This window comes from Ziziphus jujuba, chromosome 10, assembly GCF_031755915.1.
Source record: "Ziziphus jujuba cultivar Dongzao chromosome 10, ASM3175591v1".
NCBI classification, from domain to species: Eukaryota; Viridiplantae; Streptophyta; class Magnoliopsida; order Rosales; family Rhamnaceae; genus Ziziphus; species Ziziphus jujuba.
Genome location: NC_083388.1, coordinates 18,702,935 through 18,722,554, shown reverse-complemented (window position 1 = coordinate 18,722,554; position 19,620 = coordinate 18,702,935). Strand labels below are relative to the sequence as shown.

General features: G+C 31.5%; 3 protein-coding genes across 3 annotated transcripts; 2 read left to right on the top strand and 1 right to left on the bottom strand.

Annotated features, from left to right (window-relative positions):
• Positions 1 to 2,498: 2,498 nt before the first annotated feature.
• Positions 2,499 to 3,566, top strand: LOC107411438 (transcription repressor OFP17). The gene has a single exon (XM_016019021.4). The coding sequence runs from the start codon at positions 2,790 to 2,792 to the stop codon at positions 3,396 to 3,398; it is 609 nt and encodes a 202-aa protein (XP_015874507.1). The 5' UTR covers positions 2,499 to 2,789; the 3' UTR covers positions 3,399 to 3,566.
• Positions 3,567 to 4,020: 454 nt separating this feature from the next.
• Positions 4,021 to 6,863, bottom strand: LOC107411442 (protein GRAVITROPIC IN THE LIGHT 1). The gene is made up of 2 exons (XM_016019024.4): positions 6,261 to 6,863; positions 4,021 to 6,124 (listed from the first exon to the last, which is right to left on the bottom strand). The coding sequence occupies exon 2, from the start codon at positions 5,633 to 5,635 to the stop codon at positions 4,295 to 4,297; it is 1,341 nt and encodes a 446-aa protein (XP_015874510.3). The 5' UTR covers positions 5,636 to 6,124; positions 6,261 to 6,863; the 3' UTR covers positions 4,021 to 4,294.
• Positions 6,864 to 14,173: 7,310 nt separating this feature from the next.
• LOC107406587 (EPIDERMAL PATTERNING FACTOR-like protein 6) lies at positions 14,174 to 16,819 on the top strand. Its single transcript, XM_016013729.4, has 3 exons — positions 14,174 to 15,247; positions 15,374 to 15,417; positions 16,213 to 16,819. The coding sequence occupies exons 1-3, from the start codon at positions 15,109 to 15,111 to the stop codon at positions 16,462 to 16,464; spliced, it is 435 nt and encodes a 144-aa protein (XP_015869215.2). The 5' UTR covers positions 14,174 to 15,108; the 3' UTR covers positions 16,465 to 16,819.
• Positions 16,820 to 19,620: the final 2,801 nt, after the last annotated feature.

Genomic DNA, 19,620 nt, shown 5'->3' with positions numbered 1-19,620 from the left:
ATATTCCATGCCTTTTTCACCAAACTGCTTCATATCTACAAGACCCCACATGCCTCGATCTGGACACCCCATGTCTGGTCCTTGAAAAGCTCTTTCTTCTAGCAAAGCTGGCAATACCCTGGTTACCAATTTTCAGGTAACAAAAGGATGATCAAACATAAACAGTACTTGCATTACACAAAATTTGTTGGCTAAGAAATAGCTTAAGTACCACCATTATCTACTTCCACTTGTGAACTTCATGGTTGAATTTGACATCTCTTATGTTTGTAGCTTGATAATATGGATTCTCTCACCTGTGAATTTTCATGGTTTAAATTAGATAAATATTTTTCCATTGCTATCCAATCTAATCCATGATATAAAAGCTAACTCCAATAGTAAGAAAAGATCAAAACCAAAACTAATTCATAAGCGTTTTATTGTTGTTTTTAGAACTCCAATAAGTGCTCTTTAAAAAAAAAGAAAAAAAAAACACATGATGACGTATTTGGCAAAAAAAGGGTAAGAAAGTTTTTTTTTTTCTTTTTTTTCTTTTTTTTTAAATAAGCACTTCTGGTGTGCTGTAGGAGCTAAAAAAAAAAATACCTAATGTATTAATTAAAATATTAAAATACCATAAATAACTTTAAAAGTTTTTTCTTTATTGTGAAAAATTAAATATTTACCTTTTTTTTTTAATGAAATACTTTTGAAAAAAAATAGGTGTGACGGAAAATAAGTGTTAATAAAAAAAACACTCCCAAACATACATGAAATGTAACAGAAGCAGAATTGCAAAGAAGTTTTAAAGAAGCAAAATTAAAATGTATTCCAAACAAACTAAATTGCCTTTCTTATTTGGAACTTTGATATATATATATATATATATATAGCAATTTATTTCATGCCGGCTTACATTAATTTTTGTTTGATCTTGCAGAAAATTCCATTTACCTTTAGGAGCAATGGGATTTGAAATTTTTTAGAAAGTAAATTTTCATGTGTAATTTTAAAAGATGAAAATTATGTACCTAAGAAAAATTAATTCTCATAACCTAAAAATAGTAAGAGGGAAAGTAGTTTCTCTCTTAAAAAAAAAAAAGTATCATTATGAAAATTTTGAAATATTGATTTTAAATACTTTATTAAAGATAAATTTAGCTTCAAAATTAAAATATAAATTAATTTAATTATTTGTAAATTCTAAACTTTACATTATTAACGAAATACAAAAAATAATTATCAGAAAAACTGATTTCTAAAAAATTAATTCACGGAAATCTAGAAACTAATTTAACTTAAAATTTTGAATTTCCCAAACGGGACACGAAAGTAAACTCTATTTATGTTAGCAAAGGTTTGAGAAGGAAATTCCTAAAAAGGTTTCGTCTACGGATTAAAAACCCTAAAAAGAGGTTGAAGCTTTAACTCGTCCAATCAAATGGTTGTGACAATAAAATCCAAGCTGCTCCCAAGAAAAGGCCCAACAACTAATCTGATATCGACTCTACTGTGGAGATTAAATGCAAATAAAAAGAATCCTTGTTGTATGGTAATATCAAATTATAAATCCAAAAGAGGGAACAGACAGATAGAGATGTTGCCTTGAGAGAAATGGAACATCAATGCCCCCAAAAAAAAAAAAAAAAAAAGTATAGAAGAACAATTAGAAATAATATATATATAAAGAAATTCCCTTTTGAAAGGAGATGTGGCTTTCTTAGCACCACTTGAACTATAAATTGAATAGAAGGATTGAGACGTTTGCTTCAACACAGACACATGACAGCATGATATATGAAATGTTCATGGGGAATACACAACATAAAACTGGCAAAATATCAATTTCAAACACAATTTAATCGGGACTATGATTGGCAACTAAGGGAGGTAAAATGGACCACCCAAGAGGGTTATTGGGGGGTGGTGGTAGGCCTTGTAGCCATCTAAGGTGTGTGTGTGTGTGTGTGTGTGTACCTACTGAAGGCCAACGGGCCATACCCAATTCTTGTTGTGAGGTGGTTTGTTACTGTGCCAGAATTTTTATTTTTATTTTGGAGGGTTTTGGGAGTGGGAAATTCTAACCAGTTCCAACTTGAATTTAATAATATTACCGGGTTGAGTCGGTTGTGTTTGGTTTGGCTTGGCTTGAAAAAAAGGTTTATTTTTCAAATGTGTAAGTCTAGTTTGATTAGGTTGAAAGCTAAAAACCGAACCAAATGATTTATGTCCCCCTTTAGGATTAATGCTTTTCTTTTATCTTTTCCAAAGTTTAGTTTTTAAAGGCAAAAGAAAAGAAGGGAAAAATGGATTTCATAGAGCATTGACTTGTATAATATAATTTTTGAATTTATTTTTCAGACAAATAATATAATGATTATTGGACATATGCGCGTGACGGCTTGTTAGGCCATTTTGTTCTTCCAAACTAGGAAAAAATCATGTACAGTAGCAAATTTTGTGAAGTCAAAAGGCCAAGCTGTGCGAAACTAGCAATAAGGCCCCGAATCAATTAGGAGATTCTGAAAACAGGGAGGTTTTTACTTCATGCTATGCCACTAACGGACCTCCAAGACGTGATTAGCACCCAATTAAGCTTATGCTTTAGAAATAGAAAAAAAAGTGCAAAGTCTTCCTCCAATCTTTTCCTCTCACTAACAAACGGCACTTCTCTCTCTCTTCCTGTTACACCAACCATGAGCATACCAGTTGTTTCTTCTTCTTCCAAAGAAATAAAAAGCATCCTACACTTGTACCAATATTCTGATACATTCCTTCATTTACACTCTTAATCCCAATTATTAGAAATGAAAGTGAAAGCATTACATTGCTTCAAGTCCAAGCTTCTCAAACCATGCAAAAGATTCTTCCCAACTTTTAAATTCAAGCTGAAGAAACCTCTCTTTATAAGAGACTTTCACCTTCGTCCTCGCCAAACCACCCAAACCAAAGGTCAAAACCCTTCAAAAAATCCACTTTCGGGGTTACTAGCGGCTTTGTGTTCTTGTCTTGAGCCAAAAGAGATGAACAGAATAGTAGAGCTTAAGAGTTTCTCGGGGACAAATGAGTTGGAGAGGCTAGTTCAGCTCAAGAGTTTCTCTGATAGAGCATCTGATACTATGCCTTCTCCGTCTCATCTTATGCCAGCTTACGTGAAACCTAGGAGCCGGGCTGGTAAAAGGGAACCAGCTTTGGGTGTAGAAGACGTGGAAGATGCATGCAGGAGTTTCGAGAATTATTTGGTGGAGATGATTATAGAAGAAGGGAAAGTAGAGGATTTGATGGACGTGGAAGAGCTTCTGTATTGCTGGAAAAGCCTTAAGTGTTCTGTCTTCATTGATTTGGTATGTAGATTCTATGGAGAGCTATGCAAGGACTTGTTTTCTGCTGACAGGGATGGAGTTAACAGTCCCTAGTGATCCTGCATTTCAACTTCATTTTTTTCACTCATTTTTCTTGCAAAGGCACTTTTTTCTTTTTGAGTTTCTTCCTCCCACTCATGTCTGACACTTATTTTTAAAATGATAAGAATACGATTTCATGATGAAATCAAAAGAAAAATCTAACCCTCTTTGTCTTTTTTTGCTGAGAAATTTAGCCCTCTTCAGTTATCCCCGAAAAAAGCTAAAAAAAAAAAAAAAGAGTACTAATAATGAGTGTTCCATTGTGTGTTTGCATTGCATTAGATGGTCCTCCAAGTGCATGGAAACAGACAGATGGATTACAATGACCAAAAGAACGAAACAATCCTCTAACCCCACAGACGTACAAAGACAACATAAATCCGCAAGATTCTTTGCAACCATTACAAAAAAAATTTGTTACGACATCTTGGGCCGTTGTTCTAATCCGTACTAGAGCAAAGCTTTTACATCAACCTTTTTGGTAAGTGACTCGGAGGAAACATCAACAAACAATCTTCATATTCACACAACTAATGTCCAACAAGTTGAACAATAATAATGGTGGGAAACTTCAGAGAATTAAAACACCACCAGAAAGAAAGAACTAAAGAAAGAAATAAAAGTTGAGATATGATAGAGCCATTAATTAGATATATATATATATATATATATATTTACAATTCAAAAAGCAATTAACAATCTAGTACCAAAATATTAGCCTTGCCAAACCCACATATTAACTTGGAAATATAAAACTCTCAGATACGAGGTTACCATTCTCAACAATGCAGTTGAAAACTCCAATAAAAGCTCTCACTAAGCTAGAGCTAAACTATTAACATTATCTAAAAAGACAACTAGGTTCTGTTAAATTACCAGTTAGTTGGAGCAATTCTATTTAGCATTTATCAGTTGGAAGTTTCCGGTTTTGATAGATAAACCCGGGACTTCATCAATGTCTCTCCAATCTTAAAACCAGGCATGACCATAAACTCAACTATCCGTTGAAGCTGACCATCCAAGAGATTTGCATCTTCCTTGTCCTCCTCCACTGATTCCATGTAGACATATGAGAACTTGCTTCCCCTGCTGACTGAAAACACCTTTGCTTTGGGATCTATTGAGGCTGCAATTCCTTGTAAAACCCAGATCCACTTGGCCATTTTGGCAAATATCTGGTAGAATGGCGTCCTTGGATGCTTGCCACACATCACAAACATCCTCTGGTCAAGATTTCCAAAGAATGATGATTCCATGGTTGGATGAACAACCAATAGATATTTTTCCCCACAGAATTTGGCAAAATCTGAATCCGGATATGCTATCAAAGCATCAATGGGATCATCAAACTTCATGACACAATCAACGTCATAAGCTTTCAATGACATCTCACTAAACATTCTCCGTGTAATGTAGGCTTCAAAAGCATACTTCTTGTCAGATCTTTTCCGATAAACAGCTCCATCTTCGACTGACTTTACTGCCAGGTCTAAATCCCACCCTGCAGCTTTCATCAAGCTAATTAACGGCTTTGCAAAATCATGAATGGACTTTGAAGTGGCTTTGAAAGCATTCTGGAATGTGGTAATGTTCAAAACTATTGCTCTTTTTCTTTCCAGCCTAATCTGCCTAATCTTCTCAGCCCGTTTCGCATTCTCGGCATCCAAATCCCGTAGCTCCTGCAGCAACCTCATAATTTCAGAATTCTTAACTTTCATTTGGGACTTCAACTCTGCAAGCAGCCTCTCATTCACTTCAATTTTTGACTGCAGGAGAGCAGAAGAGGTTCCAGAAATGAGTTTTATGCATTGCTTCTCCTCGTAAGCAGCCTTGATCTTGTAGAGCGATTCAAGCTGAGCCATAACACGTTCATTAGCAGCTATAATCTTTTGTGTGTTATAAGGAACATGGGCTTCCTGAAGCTGAACATAAGCAGATTTCAGAGCTGAGACCATGCCAAACAACTTCACTACCTCTCCATCAAGACACACATTGCCATTGCTCGGAGCTTCAATGGGTTGTGGATGGATTTTCACACCATCACACTCTGTATCCTCAGTTGCATCACTGCTATCCTCACCGGAAGGAGCATTGTTGGTGGTGGGGTTTTTGTGCAGGCGCTGATGTTGAAGGGGGTTTTCAGAAGGAAACACACCTATGGATCTTAACTTGCATACTTTTGCAAACTTTGAGACGATTTCAGATATATTTGAGGAGGGTTTAAGAGGTTTATTGGTAACAAATTCCATTTCTTTATAGAATCTAAAACCCCAGGAATAAAAATGATATAAATCTAACAACACGCTTCCTGGACAGGTTTCCAGAATATAAACCCAAAATAATATATTTTTTATAGAAGCAGGCTTATAATGGGCATAGCATCCACTAAACACCCAGAGAAGAACCGGGATTCCCGGCGGTGAATCGGCCCATTAAAGAAATGAAATGGGGTTTTGGGGGGCACATTTGAGTCCATATTAAACAATCAATCAAGAGTTATTATCTGGAAACGCACATTGCACTAAAACCCAGCTGAACACGAAGAAGCCCAACAGATTTTCTAGGCAACCAAACACGAAACAGCACAAAGATTCAAACTTTAGCTCCGTAAAGCTTCAGCAACAGGAACCCAGATGAGAATCAGAGCTTAAAAAAAATTAAATAAATAAAAAATAAAAAGATTTCTAGTACGAAGTTCAACGTTAACTAGAAGAAGCAAGACACAACAACGAAAGCACCTACAGAAAATCAAAAAGACAAAACCCAGTGAGTTAAAGAACCTTCATATATTCTCAGACCCACCAAAAGAAACAGCATTCTTAGGCCAGAAAAAACAAAACAAAAACCCAAAAAAAAAAAAAAAAAAAAACTCACAGGGTTCAAGAAATGAGAGAGTGTTGGTTGAACTTGAAGTTCCAGTGTTGGCCAGCTAAACGTCGAGGTTTGGGAAGCTATATGGTTTGCGATCTTAGTTAGATTCTTAGTAGATAGATGATGAATGACTGCGGCATGGGAGTTTTGGCTGCAAGAAAGATGAGTCTTTTTCTGGTCCTTAAAAAATATAAATAAAAAAGATTCGAGCTTTCTTCTTCACGCTGAAAATACAAACCACATCGTCAGTCCCTCACGTTGTTTGAGAATAAGTGGGGGCCAAACATTTTTTTTTATTCCTCGGAAAATGAACCTTATTTTAAAAACATGGAATCTCTTCCGCTTCCTCTTCCTCACCATTTTTAAAAAATTTCTGAGAGTTTCACAAAAAAAAAATATCTATATGTAAATATATTTATATATTATAAAGTTTGTTTTGCAAAATTGCAATTTCCAAAAACTCTTAAAAGAAAAAGTAGAAAAACAAAAAAGAAGGGAAAATTAGAACAGAAATTAATTTAAATAATAAGCGCACGCGGGTTTTCTGTATACTTCCCTGTGTCAGAGAGCGTCTCTCACGCTTCCCAATATACTTCTGAGTGGGAAATGACCAACTTTTTTCCTGCTGATGGGGTTTGGTTTCTCAGATTGAATCTTGGCCGTTCAATTTCATGTTGGAGATGCAATATGGAGATAAGATTTTATAACCCAATAAGGATGGGCCCAAGTGTTGGGTTTCAGCCTTAAAGGTGAAAAGAGAGTGCGAGTTGTTGAGATTATGGTTTTTAAACTTTCTAAGCCCAACCCAAAAGGATGATTTAAAAAATATAAATGATAAATAACATTTACCTTTTTGCCAAAGAACTTTTTTTTTTTTTTTGCCTTTTTTTTTTTTAGTTATTCTTTATTGTTCCTTTTTATTTAAAGCTTTTGGTTTGGCAAATGCCTGCTTCTCTTTGCGTAGACAAAGGGATGGCTGGGGTTCGCACGAGTATGACATAGAAAAGAATAATAATAATTTATGCTTTCCAACGAAACCTTGGTTTCGCTTTTTTATTTCTCACGAATATCTGAGAAAGAAAAATGGAAAGTTGTACTTTTTTTTTTTTTTGGGTAAATATGGAAAGTTGTACTTGGTTAAAAATCAATTGGACTTGTTCAATTGTTGCTTGAATTCAAAGTTATGGCGTTAAAAATTGAAGTCGATTGATTTATCATATATTGTTCTTTGAGTAGTGCTGCAAGCATGGTTCGATGTAATAAAGATAATATATCATATTATCTTATATCTTAATTTATATATATATATATATATATATATAGAGAATAAGACTAAAATGCAGATGGTTTACATGCAGATCAGCATTAAAACTGATATTTTTTAAAAATAATATCGATTTTGCTGTTACATATGTACAGTAAAATCGACAATTTTTATTTTAAAATATCGACTTTGATGCTGGTCCGTATGTGAACCGTCCGCACCATAATTTCGTCCTATATATATATATATAAATGAAAACAATTCAATAAAATAGTATTTAGTCCTTTTATTATATTATTTATATCATTTCATAAAATATTTGGTATATTTTTATTTTTGATATCCTTATTATTATTCTTATCCTTTTAAGTTTGTGAATCACTACTAAAAAGAAAAAAGAAAATAATTCCATCAAATTTTATAAACAATACAAAATTTTTTATTTAGAATTTTAAGACGAGTAATAGGATTTGAGTTAAATCTTAATAGGAAAAATGATAAAATATGATATTTATATATATTTATACATGTAATATTAGAGCTATCAAAATGTTCATAAAATTTATTTACCAAATAATATGATAAATGATGTGACAACATTTAATTTTTTTTTTAAATTCACTTATTTATTTAAAATTAATTTTTCTATATTTAAATTATATAAATATATCAACCAATAATATTTTTAATACATATTAATTAATAAATAAATTTAGTGAATATTTTGATACCTGTAGCATTACTTATATATATATATATATATAGATATATGTGTGTGTGTGTGTGTGTGTGTGTGTGTGTGTGTGTGTGTGTATTAAGGGTGAAGAGTAATGGCACTTATTACTAGCTAAATAAAAAATACAAGTTTAAATCAAAAAGTTTAAATATTACCAAAAAAATATTGATAAAATATAAAAAATTGTTATAACTCTATATTTTTCAATCTTTTACCGTAATTTTTTATGAGCTCTTGAGTTATCTACGCACCTCACTTTAGTGCTATTTGGTTCATGCCAAAATTAGTAGAAATATGAGATTGGAAAGTGAAATTTGGTGTTTAAGCAATTTATGTTGAAATAATAAGTGGGACATTAGTTTTCAGCATTAGAATTAGTTGGATGGAAATGGTTCCTCAAACAAAGTAGTCATTTTTAAATTCCAAAATTAGTTTCTGTATTTTTTAAAGCCATTTAAATTCGTAATTTTATTAAATATTTTTTTAATTGCATTGAAGTCCTGAAATTATCATTACTAACAAACACAAAATTAAAATTATTTCCTTCGAAATTAACTGCTAAAAATTAGTTTCCTTTAAATATTATCATTAATTTTGGAGAATAATTAATATTAAGAATCTAAATCGAGTTTAAATTCCCATTTAAGAGTAATTTTCAAATATCTAAAATAATTTTGAAAAAGATAAAAATACTTTTTATAATATTTAGCAAAAAATCACCGATTAGGTAATTTTTGAAAAATTACTTTGTAAAAAAGAAGTGATTCCTAGGAAAAATGCATTCCCAAATAGACCTTTAAAAACAAAATTGCTGGTAGAAAAAACAAATTCTGATAAGAAAACCTCAACTTTATTAATTAAATTAGCGATATTTACATTTATACGTTTTCTCTTTGTCTCCACACATTTTTGTATTTGATCGCTGAAATATCTTTTCAAACAAGAAACATTCACCGTAAGTTTGTGATACAACGGAGAGGCCAGCATGCACGCACTAGAGCAATCTTTTTACATGTTAAGATTTTGATAAGCACATCACTTGAAGATGGGAAAGTTGTTACTGCTTATTAATAAATTTAGTAAATTAAGAAGGAAATTATACATATATATATATATATATATATACATAGTCTTTTTCTTATCAGAAAAATTCTGAACAAAATTTGTTTAAAATTCTCTCTATCATTGATAATAAAGTGCATTTCATAACTCTACCATCGATAATAAAGAGAATCCTGAATAAATATAAATACCATTGGTTAATTAGTAAGAGTAACTATACAACCAGTGTCACGCGTGACTTAGTAACTTGCAAAGGAAAGTTAAGTGGTTTTAATCATGCATGTGAAAGGTTTCAGATGATATGGAAGATGTCGTGTATATATATGTACATATAAATGTATATATATGGTTGAAGGGGACATGAACTAAGTACAATTGAGAGAAATATACAGAGATGAATAATATTGCAAAGATGCAAAAAGCCAAGGTGAAGCTGATGAAAACGATGCTCAAAATGAAAAAGATGGCAACATGGGGACCCTTAATTGTTTTTATAAGAGCAAAGCCATTCCAAAGAAATAATATTATATATATATATATATATATATATATACTCACACATAATGCTTCCCCCACATGTTTGCTCTTGTCTACCAACCTACTCCATTTTTATACAAATACTTACACCAGGATATAAACAAATTAACATTATTTTAATGTATCATATTGCTATATGTATACATATATACAGTCTGTCTATGGTGCGGACGGTGCTCATGCGGAGCACAGTATTAGTGACAGTTTTTCATAGTATTGGTGACGATTTTTTAAGAAACCATCGTTAATACTATGAAAAACCGTCACTAATAATGCGGTCCTCATGCGGACCGTCCTCACCATAGAATTTCCGTACACACACACACATATATATATATATATATATATATATATATAATTCTTTCTATAGATTTGTAAGTTTCTTTGGTTTTGTTTAACACAAATATTTGTGTTGGATTACACATATGGTCATATTGATAATTAAGTTATAAACATGACTATAATATACAGGAACATGTGGCATGGTGTATTTAAGAAGTACGTACTAAGATATATATATTTAAGAAAAACAGCGTTTTATAAAAAGATAACAATTTTCTTGTTTTTTATGTCTATATATGAAGAGTATATAGATTGATAAGTTTAGCAAAAAAGAAGCTGGGATAATCCTATCACCTTTTTTGGAGTCAAATAACCCGCAGGTTTCAAGCAAGCATAATCAACTCATAATTCAGGTTCAAAAGACCATATACAAGTTTCGTTTTGGCAAAAGTTGGTGGTCCTATTCTACTTTAGACGCGTTTTTAGTTTTATTTTTTGAAAAAAGAAAACATAAAAAAATAATAAAAAAATAAAAAGATCTAAGAGATTATAATTTTTGCTTTCCACAATTGATCAATGATTGATCCTTTATATATGTTCTTCAAGCGTACCTATTTTTCAAAAAGATATTACTGGTGTTTTAATTAAGTAGCATATGGACCACTCAGTTGATAAAGAGAAGCACTAGTACTACAAATAACAGTTCAGAAATAACAGACATTAACTATCCTTTTTTTCTTTCTTGTTCTTTTTGTCCCCTATATATATCTATATCTACATTAATAAGGATCGCTATAGATTCCATGCATATAAATTAAATGAGTATTACTGGCTTATAGTTCTTGTTGCTAGTGGACCTTAGAATAAATTAATTATTTACCAATGATTTTAGAAGTTTAATTAAGTTAATTAATAGGAAGAGATTGCAATTATATATCAAGTTGATCAACGTTCTCTTTCACGTGTAGGCTCATCTACAATAAACAATAGAAATTGGCCATTACATATATCAAACAATTACTCAAAACAAATAGAATATACCAGGGTCATACTTTTGATAAAATAAAATTTTCTCCAAAAAAAAAAAAAAAAAAACAGACTTGCCTTTCTTATTTATCAATATATAGCTGCATTTATACAATATACAAAGTAATATAGACATAGTGACAAAGTCTATATATACATGATAAGTAAGGTTAATTTAATTTTGATACTTTCAATTTTAATGATTTTACAATATAGATCCTTTAATTTTTAAAATTAACAATTTAAACTCTCAATTTTTCATTTTGGTATAAATTGGCTTAATCTCCAATTTGACAAACAAATAACTAACGGTTCCACTTATAGGATTCACATTATAACATTCCTCAATCCAAATATAAAAATGCTCTATTTATAAATACTACTATCTATTCGTTTATCAAATTGAAAATTAGATCAATCTATAACAAATTAAAAATTTAAAAGCTTCAATAACTACTTTTAAAAATTGAAAAGCAAAATTATAAAACTCTAAAAATCCAAAGTGTTATTGAGTCCGGTAACTATGAACTGTGTACAATAATACAATGAAGTTAGTAATTTTGAAATACTAACACAGTATCATAGAGATAAATTAAACGAGGGATAGTATTGATTTCCATTTTCTTAGGCTTGTAAATTGCAAGTAGCAATTATTCTTTTTGGTGAGTGCAAGCAGCAATTATGTATATAAATAAGTCTATCATAATATATGATAGAAGAATACAAGTTCCATCTATCAAAAACAAATGAATAGGGTGTCAGCTTTATTCAAAGTTTAATTATTGAGATATCGAGCTAGCTAGGTCTCTGTAAAGAAGGATGGTTTAGCAGCATATGTCAGCCTCACATTTCCCATATATATCACTATCAAACCCCTAAGCAAGTGGTGGGGGCAACAGTCAATTCACAGAGTTTTTGAAAGCCATATGATTAATGGAGACTGTGGGAGACAAAGGCTCTTCTTGTTACTAGGAAGAAGACATTGAAAGGCAAAGAAACAAAGGCAAAGGCAAATGCATATTAGAGGCCCTCCAAATGACAACAAAAGCATAGCAACAAGTTGGGAAGGCAGAGACTGTTCCTTTTCTACACATCCACATCTACTACTACAATTAGATCTGGTTACAACCATGCTTGCTGCAAGTTATTCATTTTTATGGACATTTGGACTTCTACAATCTACATGAAATTTTATGTCTTTTTTATTATCTTTATTATTATTATTATAAGTGTCCTTACTATCATGGCACAAGAATCCAATTTTCCGAACCCCACCCTAACTCTGTTAATTATATTAGTCTATAATATGCATGTTTTGCATGCCTAACATTTATTGCTTATATTGAAAATTGCCTCTCTACCTACTTCTTCATCAAAATTTTCTTTTTTAAATTTATATATTTAACTTTTGATGTGAAACTCTATCACATATATAGACAACTATGTTGTTGATGTTGCATAACAATAACAAAAATACTATGTCTTTTCGGTTTTTTCATTTTTATAAGTATGTTTGCTATATTTTGATATATATAAATTATGTAATATATATGTGGGTGTATTTTTTTTATTTTTATTTTCAAGGTAATAGTGATGATAATTGTTAAAAATATTTTATTGTGTGTATGTGGAGGGGTTATTTTGGTACATGTGGGTATAGATCGTTGTCTAGATTGTCCATGTAACGTTAGGGAAAGGAAAAACATAGAGGTGCCTCATATCACTCCCTCTTTCCTTACAACACAAAATCTTTTTCTATATATGGAAGAGATCGCGAACACGGCAACTACCATATAAAAAAATTGAACTTTTTCCTCATCTGGAAAATGGTTAAATTTAGTAAATCCAACTTTTTATGCTGCAATCGATTTGCAATGTCATATGAAAGAAGCATGTGGGAGAGAATGGTGCTTTTCAGAAGAATTTTGGCAGCATATAGATATATAATTTTTTTCTCGCAAACCCAAATGTAAGATTGCTGTAATTTTGAGGTTTTTCTTTTTAGAAAACCATGAAAAAGTGAACGATAACTCATATACCAAAAAAATTAACGTAACCCTTAATGCTGCAATTAACATACAAAATAAAGAATATTTTGATCAGGTTTTATTTTACCATGTTATTCTAGCTTTTTGTAATCGACGCTTTTTGCTTGGTTTAGAGAACTATAACTTTGAATTAATATATAATGGCTATAGAAAATTAAGAATCCTGACTCATTCTCGGAAATTTAGCCAGGAAGTGGACGTCAGACAAAAAAACATTCTGAAAGCTTATCAGGAAGATGGAAAAAGTTGAGCTCAAGTACTATATTAGGAAAAAAAAAAAAAAAAAAAAGTTCACCTTGATTGCAAATTTGGGCTCCCAAAAAAAAAAAACAATTGTAAAATGTTACACACACTTAAAATTATATTTTGATTTTGAAAAAAAGAAAAAAAGAAAAAAGAGGAGGGCATATCCACAACATATCACCAAACTGTCACAATCGTCTTCCTAATTTGCTTGGACAATTTGTCCATACCTCTTTGCTTTTGGAATCTGCAAGTTTTGATTCACAAAGAGCCAAGACGGTCCAGAAATTTTGATTAGTGGCCATTAGCTCTTCGATCCTTTGTTAATTAATTGGGTCGGATCATATCAACGGCTTGGGATGCTTCATGGTACTTCTGATCAAATTACAGCAACTCATATTATTATTATTATTAGATATAATACTATTATCAATTCTAATTCCCATAATGCCCTTCTCACCCTCAAGGGTCCACTTTGTTGTACTTTTTACTTTCCCCAAAAGTCCAAAGGAAAAAGGGTTTAACAGGATTTGTAACCATTTGAATTGTAAGTTACCATTTACACGTTAATCCAAGTACCAAAATATTCCCAAATATGATTCCCTCAATTGCCATTTGATTTTCCAAACCAAACTAATAAAAATTAATAGTTCTATGGAGGCAGTCCAAATTTCTATCTCAAACCATTTTGTGTCATGTAGTGATTGGTATTCTACTAAAATATTATTCCTCATTACCATATAATAAACATAGGGGAAATTTATAAGACCAAGTAAGAAAAAGATTGGTGATACAAAAAGAAAAACAAAAGGGAAAGTAAAAACAAAGAAGAAACAGTTAAAAAGAAAGTTGGAGTGGGTTTAAAAAACAGAGTGGAGGAGTGGACTGCAGAAGGAGTAGCAGAGCCAGTGGTTGTTTTTTGTATTTCTGGGTTTGGGAATCGTTGAAAAAACAGAGAGGGAAAGCCTGCAGGAGAATCCGAGACCCCAAACATGGCAAAGCTTAGGAAGCGACGATCCGAATAAAGATTCACCATCTCTTTCTTCTTTTTCCTTAATTCCCTCTCTCTCTCTCTTTCTCTCTCTCTTTTCTTTGCTTTTCTCTTTCTCAGATATCGATCTCTCTCTATATGTGTCTCTGCACCACTAGCTGAGGCCTCTGCCACAACCCATTTGGTGTTAGCCGTACCGTCCAATAATCCTCCCTACCCTTTTCTTCTCTCTTTTTTCCAATCTCAATCTGCATCACCAACCACCCCCACTTTACAGAAATCAGAGAGTGTTTAGAAAAAGGGAATTTTTTTTTTTTTTTTTTTTCATCTCAGACATAGGAGCTTCAGAAGTCGATGTTTAGGTGTTTGATTTTTGGTATATGACAGTTGCACTTGCATTGAACGTGTGGAATAATTCATCATCATGTTCGACAATTATTAGTCCCTCTCTCTCTCTCTCTCTCTCTCTCTATCTCTCTCGCACGAAAGAAAATCCAATCTTAAAAAGGGTTCAAAAAGGATAGAGATAGAGAGAGAGAGAGAGAGAGAGAGAGAGAGAGAGAGAGAGAGAGAGGGAAATCTCAGGAGTATATCTGAAATCTCTGCTCTCTATTTACTCGTTTCCAAGGAAGTTTTCAGTAAATTCTGTTTTTCTTTTATTCATGGAGTGGAAGAGAAACAGAGTAAGGTTTGTTAATAAACCTCCATCGTTTCGCTCTTTTTCCATCTTCATTTTCTTCTTCTTCTCAATCTCAGCACTCTTCTGCACTATCACTTCCTCAACCACTACTACTTGCCCAGGTAAGCAAACAAATACAGTAAAACATCTTGCTAATCTTAATGACCGTATTTAATAAAGATAATCTTCGACTAAACCATTCGCATTATGTTCTTAATGATCTTGTTTTCTTTGTAAAAATATTGCAGATAACAGGTGTCCCTTGTCTGCTAAAGTTGATACATATTTTCAGGTAGGTTAAAAACTCAATATTCGGTATATAGTATTTTATAGTACAACTACATATATATGAACCATTGCTTCTTAGATATTTATATGAACCATTTTTTCATATATCCAGAATCTCTGACCTCATTTCTAGCGTATATATAGTAGCAGCACGACACGACAAGTTTATAATAACCATACCTTGCCAAAAGTTTTGACAAGATTGATCCTCACCGTGGTTTTTTTTATCAGTACAAAGTTGAATATGTTTCATAGTGTTAAAAAGTCGGCAAAGAATGACAGCAGAGTACAATTTACATATATATATATATATATATATATATATATATATATTTTTTTTTTTTTTTTTCTTTTTGCTTTTTTTATTTTTATTTTTTTTCCACCATACTTTTCAAACAAAATGATAATGTTAAAATTCGTCTTAAAATAGGAATTGTAGCTAAGTCCGGGACCGAGCCGTCTGATTATTGACCATGATAATAGTACTACTGGTCCTTCTTTTACTGTGTTAAATGAGCGCACTTTAGCAGAGCTTAGCTGAAAACTCTGTCGTTTTCCACAACCACTCGTCAGTCATGGTAACTTGCGCCTGGTGCGCTGGCTAATCAGTAAACCAAAAACCATGTTTTTCTAAGCAGCTATACCTACCTGGTTTATAAATTATAACATAATCCCGTGAACCCAAAAACTAAAAAATAAAAAAATTTGAAGTTGTACGGAAAGGAGTGATATGGCATGGGTGTGAATAATTTAATGTGTTTTGTGCTAATTATTGGGAAAATGATTATATTGTTGCCAGGAACTTGAAAAGCCCGCCGTTAACAAGAAAATGATGATGTTGGAGGAGGAAAGTGAGGCAGGATTAAGGATTGAGGGGAGAAGATATTTAAGTGGACCTGGATCATCGCCGCCCCGCTGCACGGCGAAATGCGGCAGCTGCACGCCATGCAAGCCGGTTCACGTGCCCGTCCCTCCCGGAACTCCGGTGACGGCGGAGTATTATCCGGAAGCATGGAGGTGCAAATGTGGCAACAAGTTGTACATGCCATGAATATGATGGTTTTTCTTTTTTTTGGGCTTATTTTGTTTTCTTGCTTCCTACAAAAGTCTCTCTCTCTCTCTCTCTCTCTCTCTCTCTCTCTCTCTGCCTTACCTACTCTCTTAATCGTATATGCTGAGTGACAAATATATAGTGAAGAAAAAGAAATTAATTATTGTCCTAGTAATTTTTGTTTCTATATGCATGGTTATTAGTCATTACAGGAATATATTATCTATATATCTATATATAGACTTCAGTTATATGTAAAGGTTTTATATATACATTAACATTAGTATTATTGTTACTATTATATTGAGAACTTCATGAAAAATGGTGTTAATTTGCTCACTTTTTGTTTTATCGATTTGATGGTTTGCATGGTAGGAATTCCTCCCCCCTTATCGTGAACAACTTTTCTGGATATGTAATAAATTTCAAGGTTGGTAAGAAAAAAGAAACGAAAAGAAAGCTTGTGGTGGGTCTTAGACAAACTCTTATTCATGGGATTTAATTACAATTTATTCATATTTTGTTATATTTTCATTTTCAAATTATTCAAACCCCAAAATAATCATTAAATGCTGGTTTTTTTTTTTTTTAATTCCCATAAACATGGGAAAGTGGATGAGAAGTCTAAATTGAACTGGTTTTGGTTCTCTATGTTTGATCCAAATTAGTGATGAATGTGAGAGTTTCATAGCATTCATTGGATTCAGAACTATTTGCACCAATAAATAGCATGAAACAATAAATAAAAATTATTTTTAAAAAAAAAAATAAATAAAACATGTGAGGTGAAACAGAGAAAGAAAACAGTGGGACCCTTGGCAGTTTTGTTTTTGTTTTTGTTTTCTAGGAAGGGAGAGAGGTGGGGTCCCGATTCCAGGCAATGATCTAGAATTACTGGCAAAACGTATAGAGTAGGCTTTAGCTTAATATACGACATGGAGCTATTATTGCCCAGCCCACTACTGGATCACTAGGGCCACTATTTATATCCAAGAAAAAGAAAATGGCTGTTGAAAAAGCTTGTAGATTTGTGGGTTAAGCATCAAAAGTACATTTATTTACGTCTAAATTGCATGTAGTAAATTTGGAAATTCAATATGTCGCTTTGTTTTCATACCGAATCGTCAATAAGAACTATGGCCTTTTATTACGATCTACCATTTAAATTCGTAATTTTATTATTACAAAAGAAAAAAAAAATTATATATATATATATATATAATCAAGTTCATATAAGGATAATCAATTAGTTTTAACAACCGTTCTTTTTTTTAATAATTAAGTTGATTTAAGTTTTAAAAACTGATCAAATATAGATTTAGTAATATATTAAAAATAAAAAAAAATTGAATCTTGTTGAGATTGGATGATTAATAAATATAATTTTAAATTTTAATTTTCGATATGATTCAAAAACTAAAAAAAAAAAAATGATGATGTTAATTTTAATATTATAGATTGGATTTGAGTATGGCTATATATATATATATATAGTATCTAATATACATTTAAATCTATATGGTTTATTAGTTAATATTCCATTATGCATATCATCAATTTATAATTAAAAATTAAAAATATACCAAGCTAGGGTTTGAACATTTTGACAGTGACTTAAACCTAAATGTCAATTTTTTATTTATTTTTTTAAATTTTTGCGATTTACTTCCTCACTTTAGTATTTGGTGTTTTTACCCTCCTAATCTTTAGGAATAGTATTGCATGAGGATAAACTGTTAACACTAGTTTATTTCTTAGTATTAAAAAGCATGTGCCATGCACGTGCTCCCCTTTTGACTTCAAAATTTAAGGGCAAATTGAGTAAATTACCTAATCAATTTGTATAATAAACTAGTTTATAAAAAGGAATAATTTTTTTCACATTAAAAAAATTATTAGACACATTATATTATATGTACATCTATACTAAATTTTACTTTTGTTTCTTGCATTTATAAAATATGTCAGTTTTACCCTTAAGCGTGCAATACACGTAAAATTAGAAAACATAGGATCGTCCTATACATATTTATCGAATCTTATTTATATAATCGAAAGTTATATTTTCATTTGTTGTTAAAAATATAGTATATATAATTTGAATGATGTTGGTTTATCCAATATATGTATATCAAAGCACATATATTCATCTGGTTTATATAATCTGAACTTATATTTTTAACTGTTGTTAAAAAGACAATATAAATAACATGGATAATATTGATACATCCAAGATATATAACTTGAAAGATATTTGTTTAAGTATTTAAAAATATTTATGATGTTTTATCAATAGATATGTTTAGGATATAAGAAAATTCATTAAAAATATTGTTTGTTAAATAAATTTTATAATGTGAAAAAAACTGTTCTGTGAGGAATTCATATTTTTTTCTTTGTCTATCTAAAGTGGAAAATAATAAGGATGAAAATTTGATAATTAAAAATAAAAGGGAATTAACCTTGGGAACCAAAAACTTAAAAAATATAAAATATATATTAAAAAAAAAAAATCCTCATCGCAGCCACCATCCTATAATTCTACTCCTTTGCAGAAATTGTTATATTTTCGAGCTTCTACACCGAAGCCAGCGACCAATATCGAGAGCTTAAGAACCCACCGAAAAGAACCCAAAAAAAGCCTCTACGCCCACTATGAGCTTCGCCTTCTGTTGCATAAGTGGTGTCATCGTAAATTCACTATCATCAACTTAAATTGACTTGTGAAATTTCCATAAAGCCCAAACTCCTTCATCTCCTTCGCTTTTTCTCTGATGGGAGATCCAATGGCATGCACTCACTCATATTAAACCAATCTCTTCTTCTTCTTCTTCTTCTTCTCCTTTTTTCTTTAATTTTTCCTTTTCTTTTTCTTTTTGTATTTTTTAATTTTATTTATTTTTTAGTATTTTTAAATTATGCAATTTTCTAATTTTTGATGCAAATATTACTGGAAAACAATAAGTTGATGGATTGGAATAATAAATGCAAAATTTGGGATTTTGGTGATGAAAAATGGAATTTTGAGCATGAGAAATAAAATTAGGTGATTTATCGAACTTACCCTATAATTTTGAGGTTAAATGGGGAGCACGTACATGGCACATGTCTCATAAGGAAATAAACGATGTCAACATTTTATCTTTATACAGTATT

Coding starts and splice junctions, on each gene's coding strand:
- LOC107406587 (XM_016013729.4), top strand. CDS start 15,109: ATGGAGTGGAAGAGAAACAGAGTAAGGTTTGTTAATAAACCTCCATCG. Junction 15,248..15,373: donor AACCACTACTACTTGCCCAG/GTAAGCAAACAA, acceptor AAAATATTGCAG/ATAACAGGTGTCCCTTGTCT. Junction 15,418..16,212: donor AAGTTGATACATATTTTCAG/GTAGGTTAAAAA, acceptor TATTGTTGCCAG/GAACTTGAAAAGCCCGCCGT.
- LOC107411442 (XM_016019024.4), bottom strand. CDS start 5,635: ATGGAATTTGTTACCAATAAACCTCTTAAACCCTCCTCAAATATATCT.
- LOC107411438 (XM_016019021.4), top strand. CDS start 2,790: ATGAAAGTGAAAGCATTACATTGCTTCAAGTCCAAGCTTCTCAAACCA.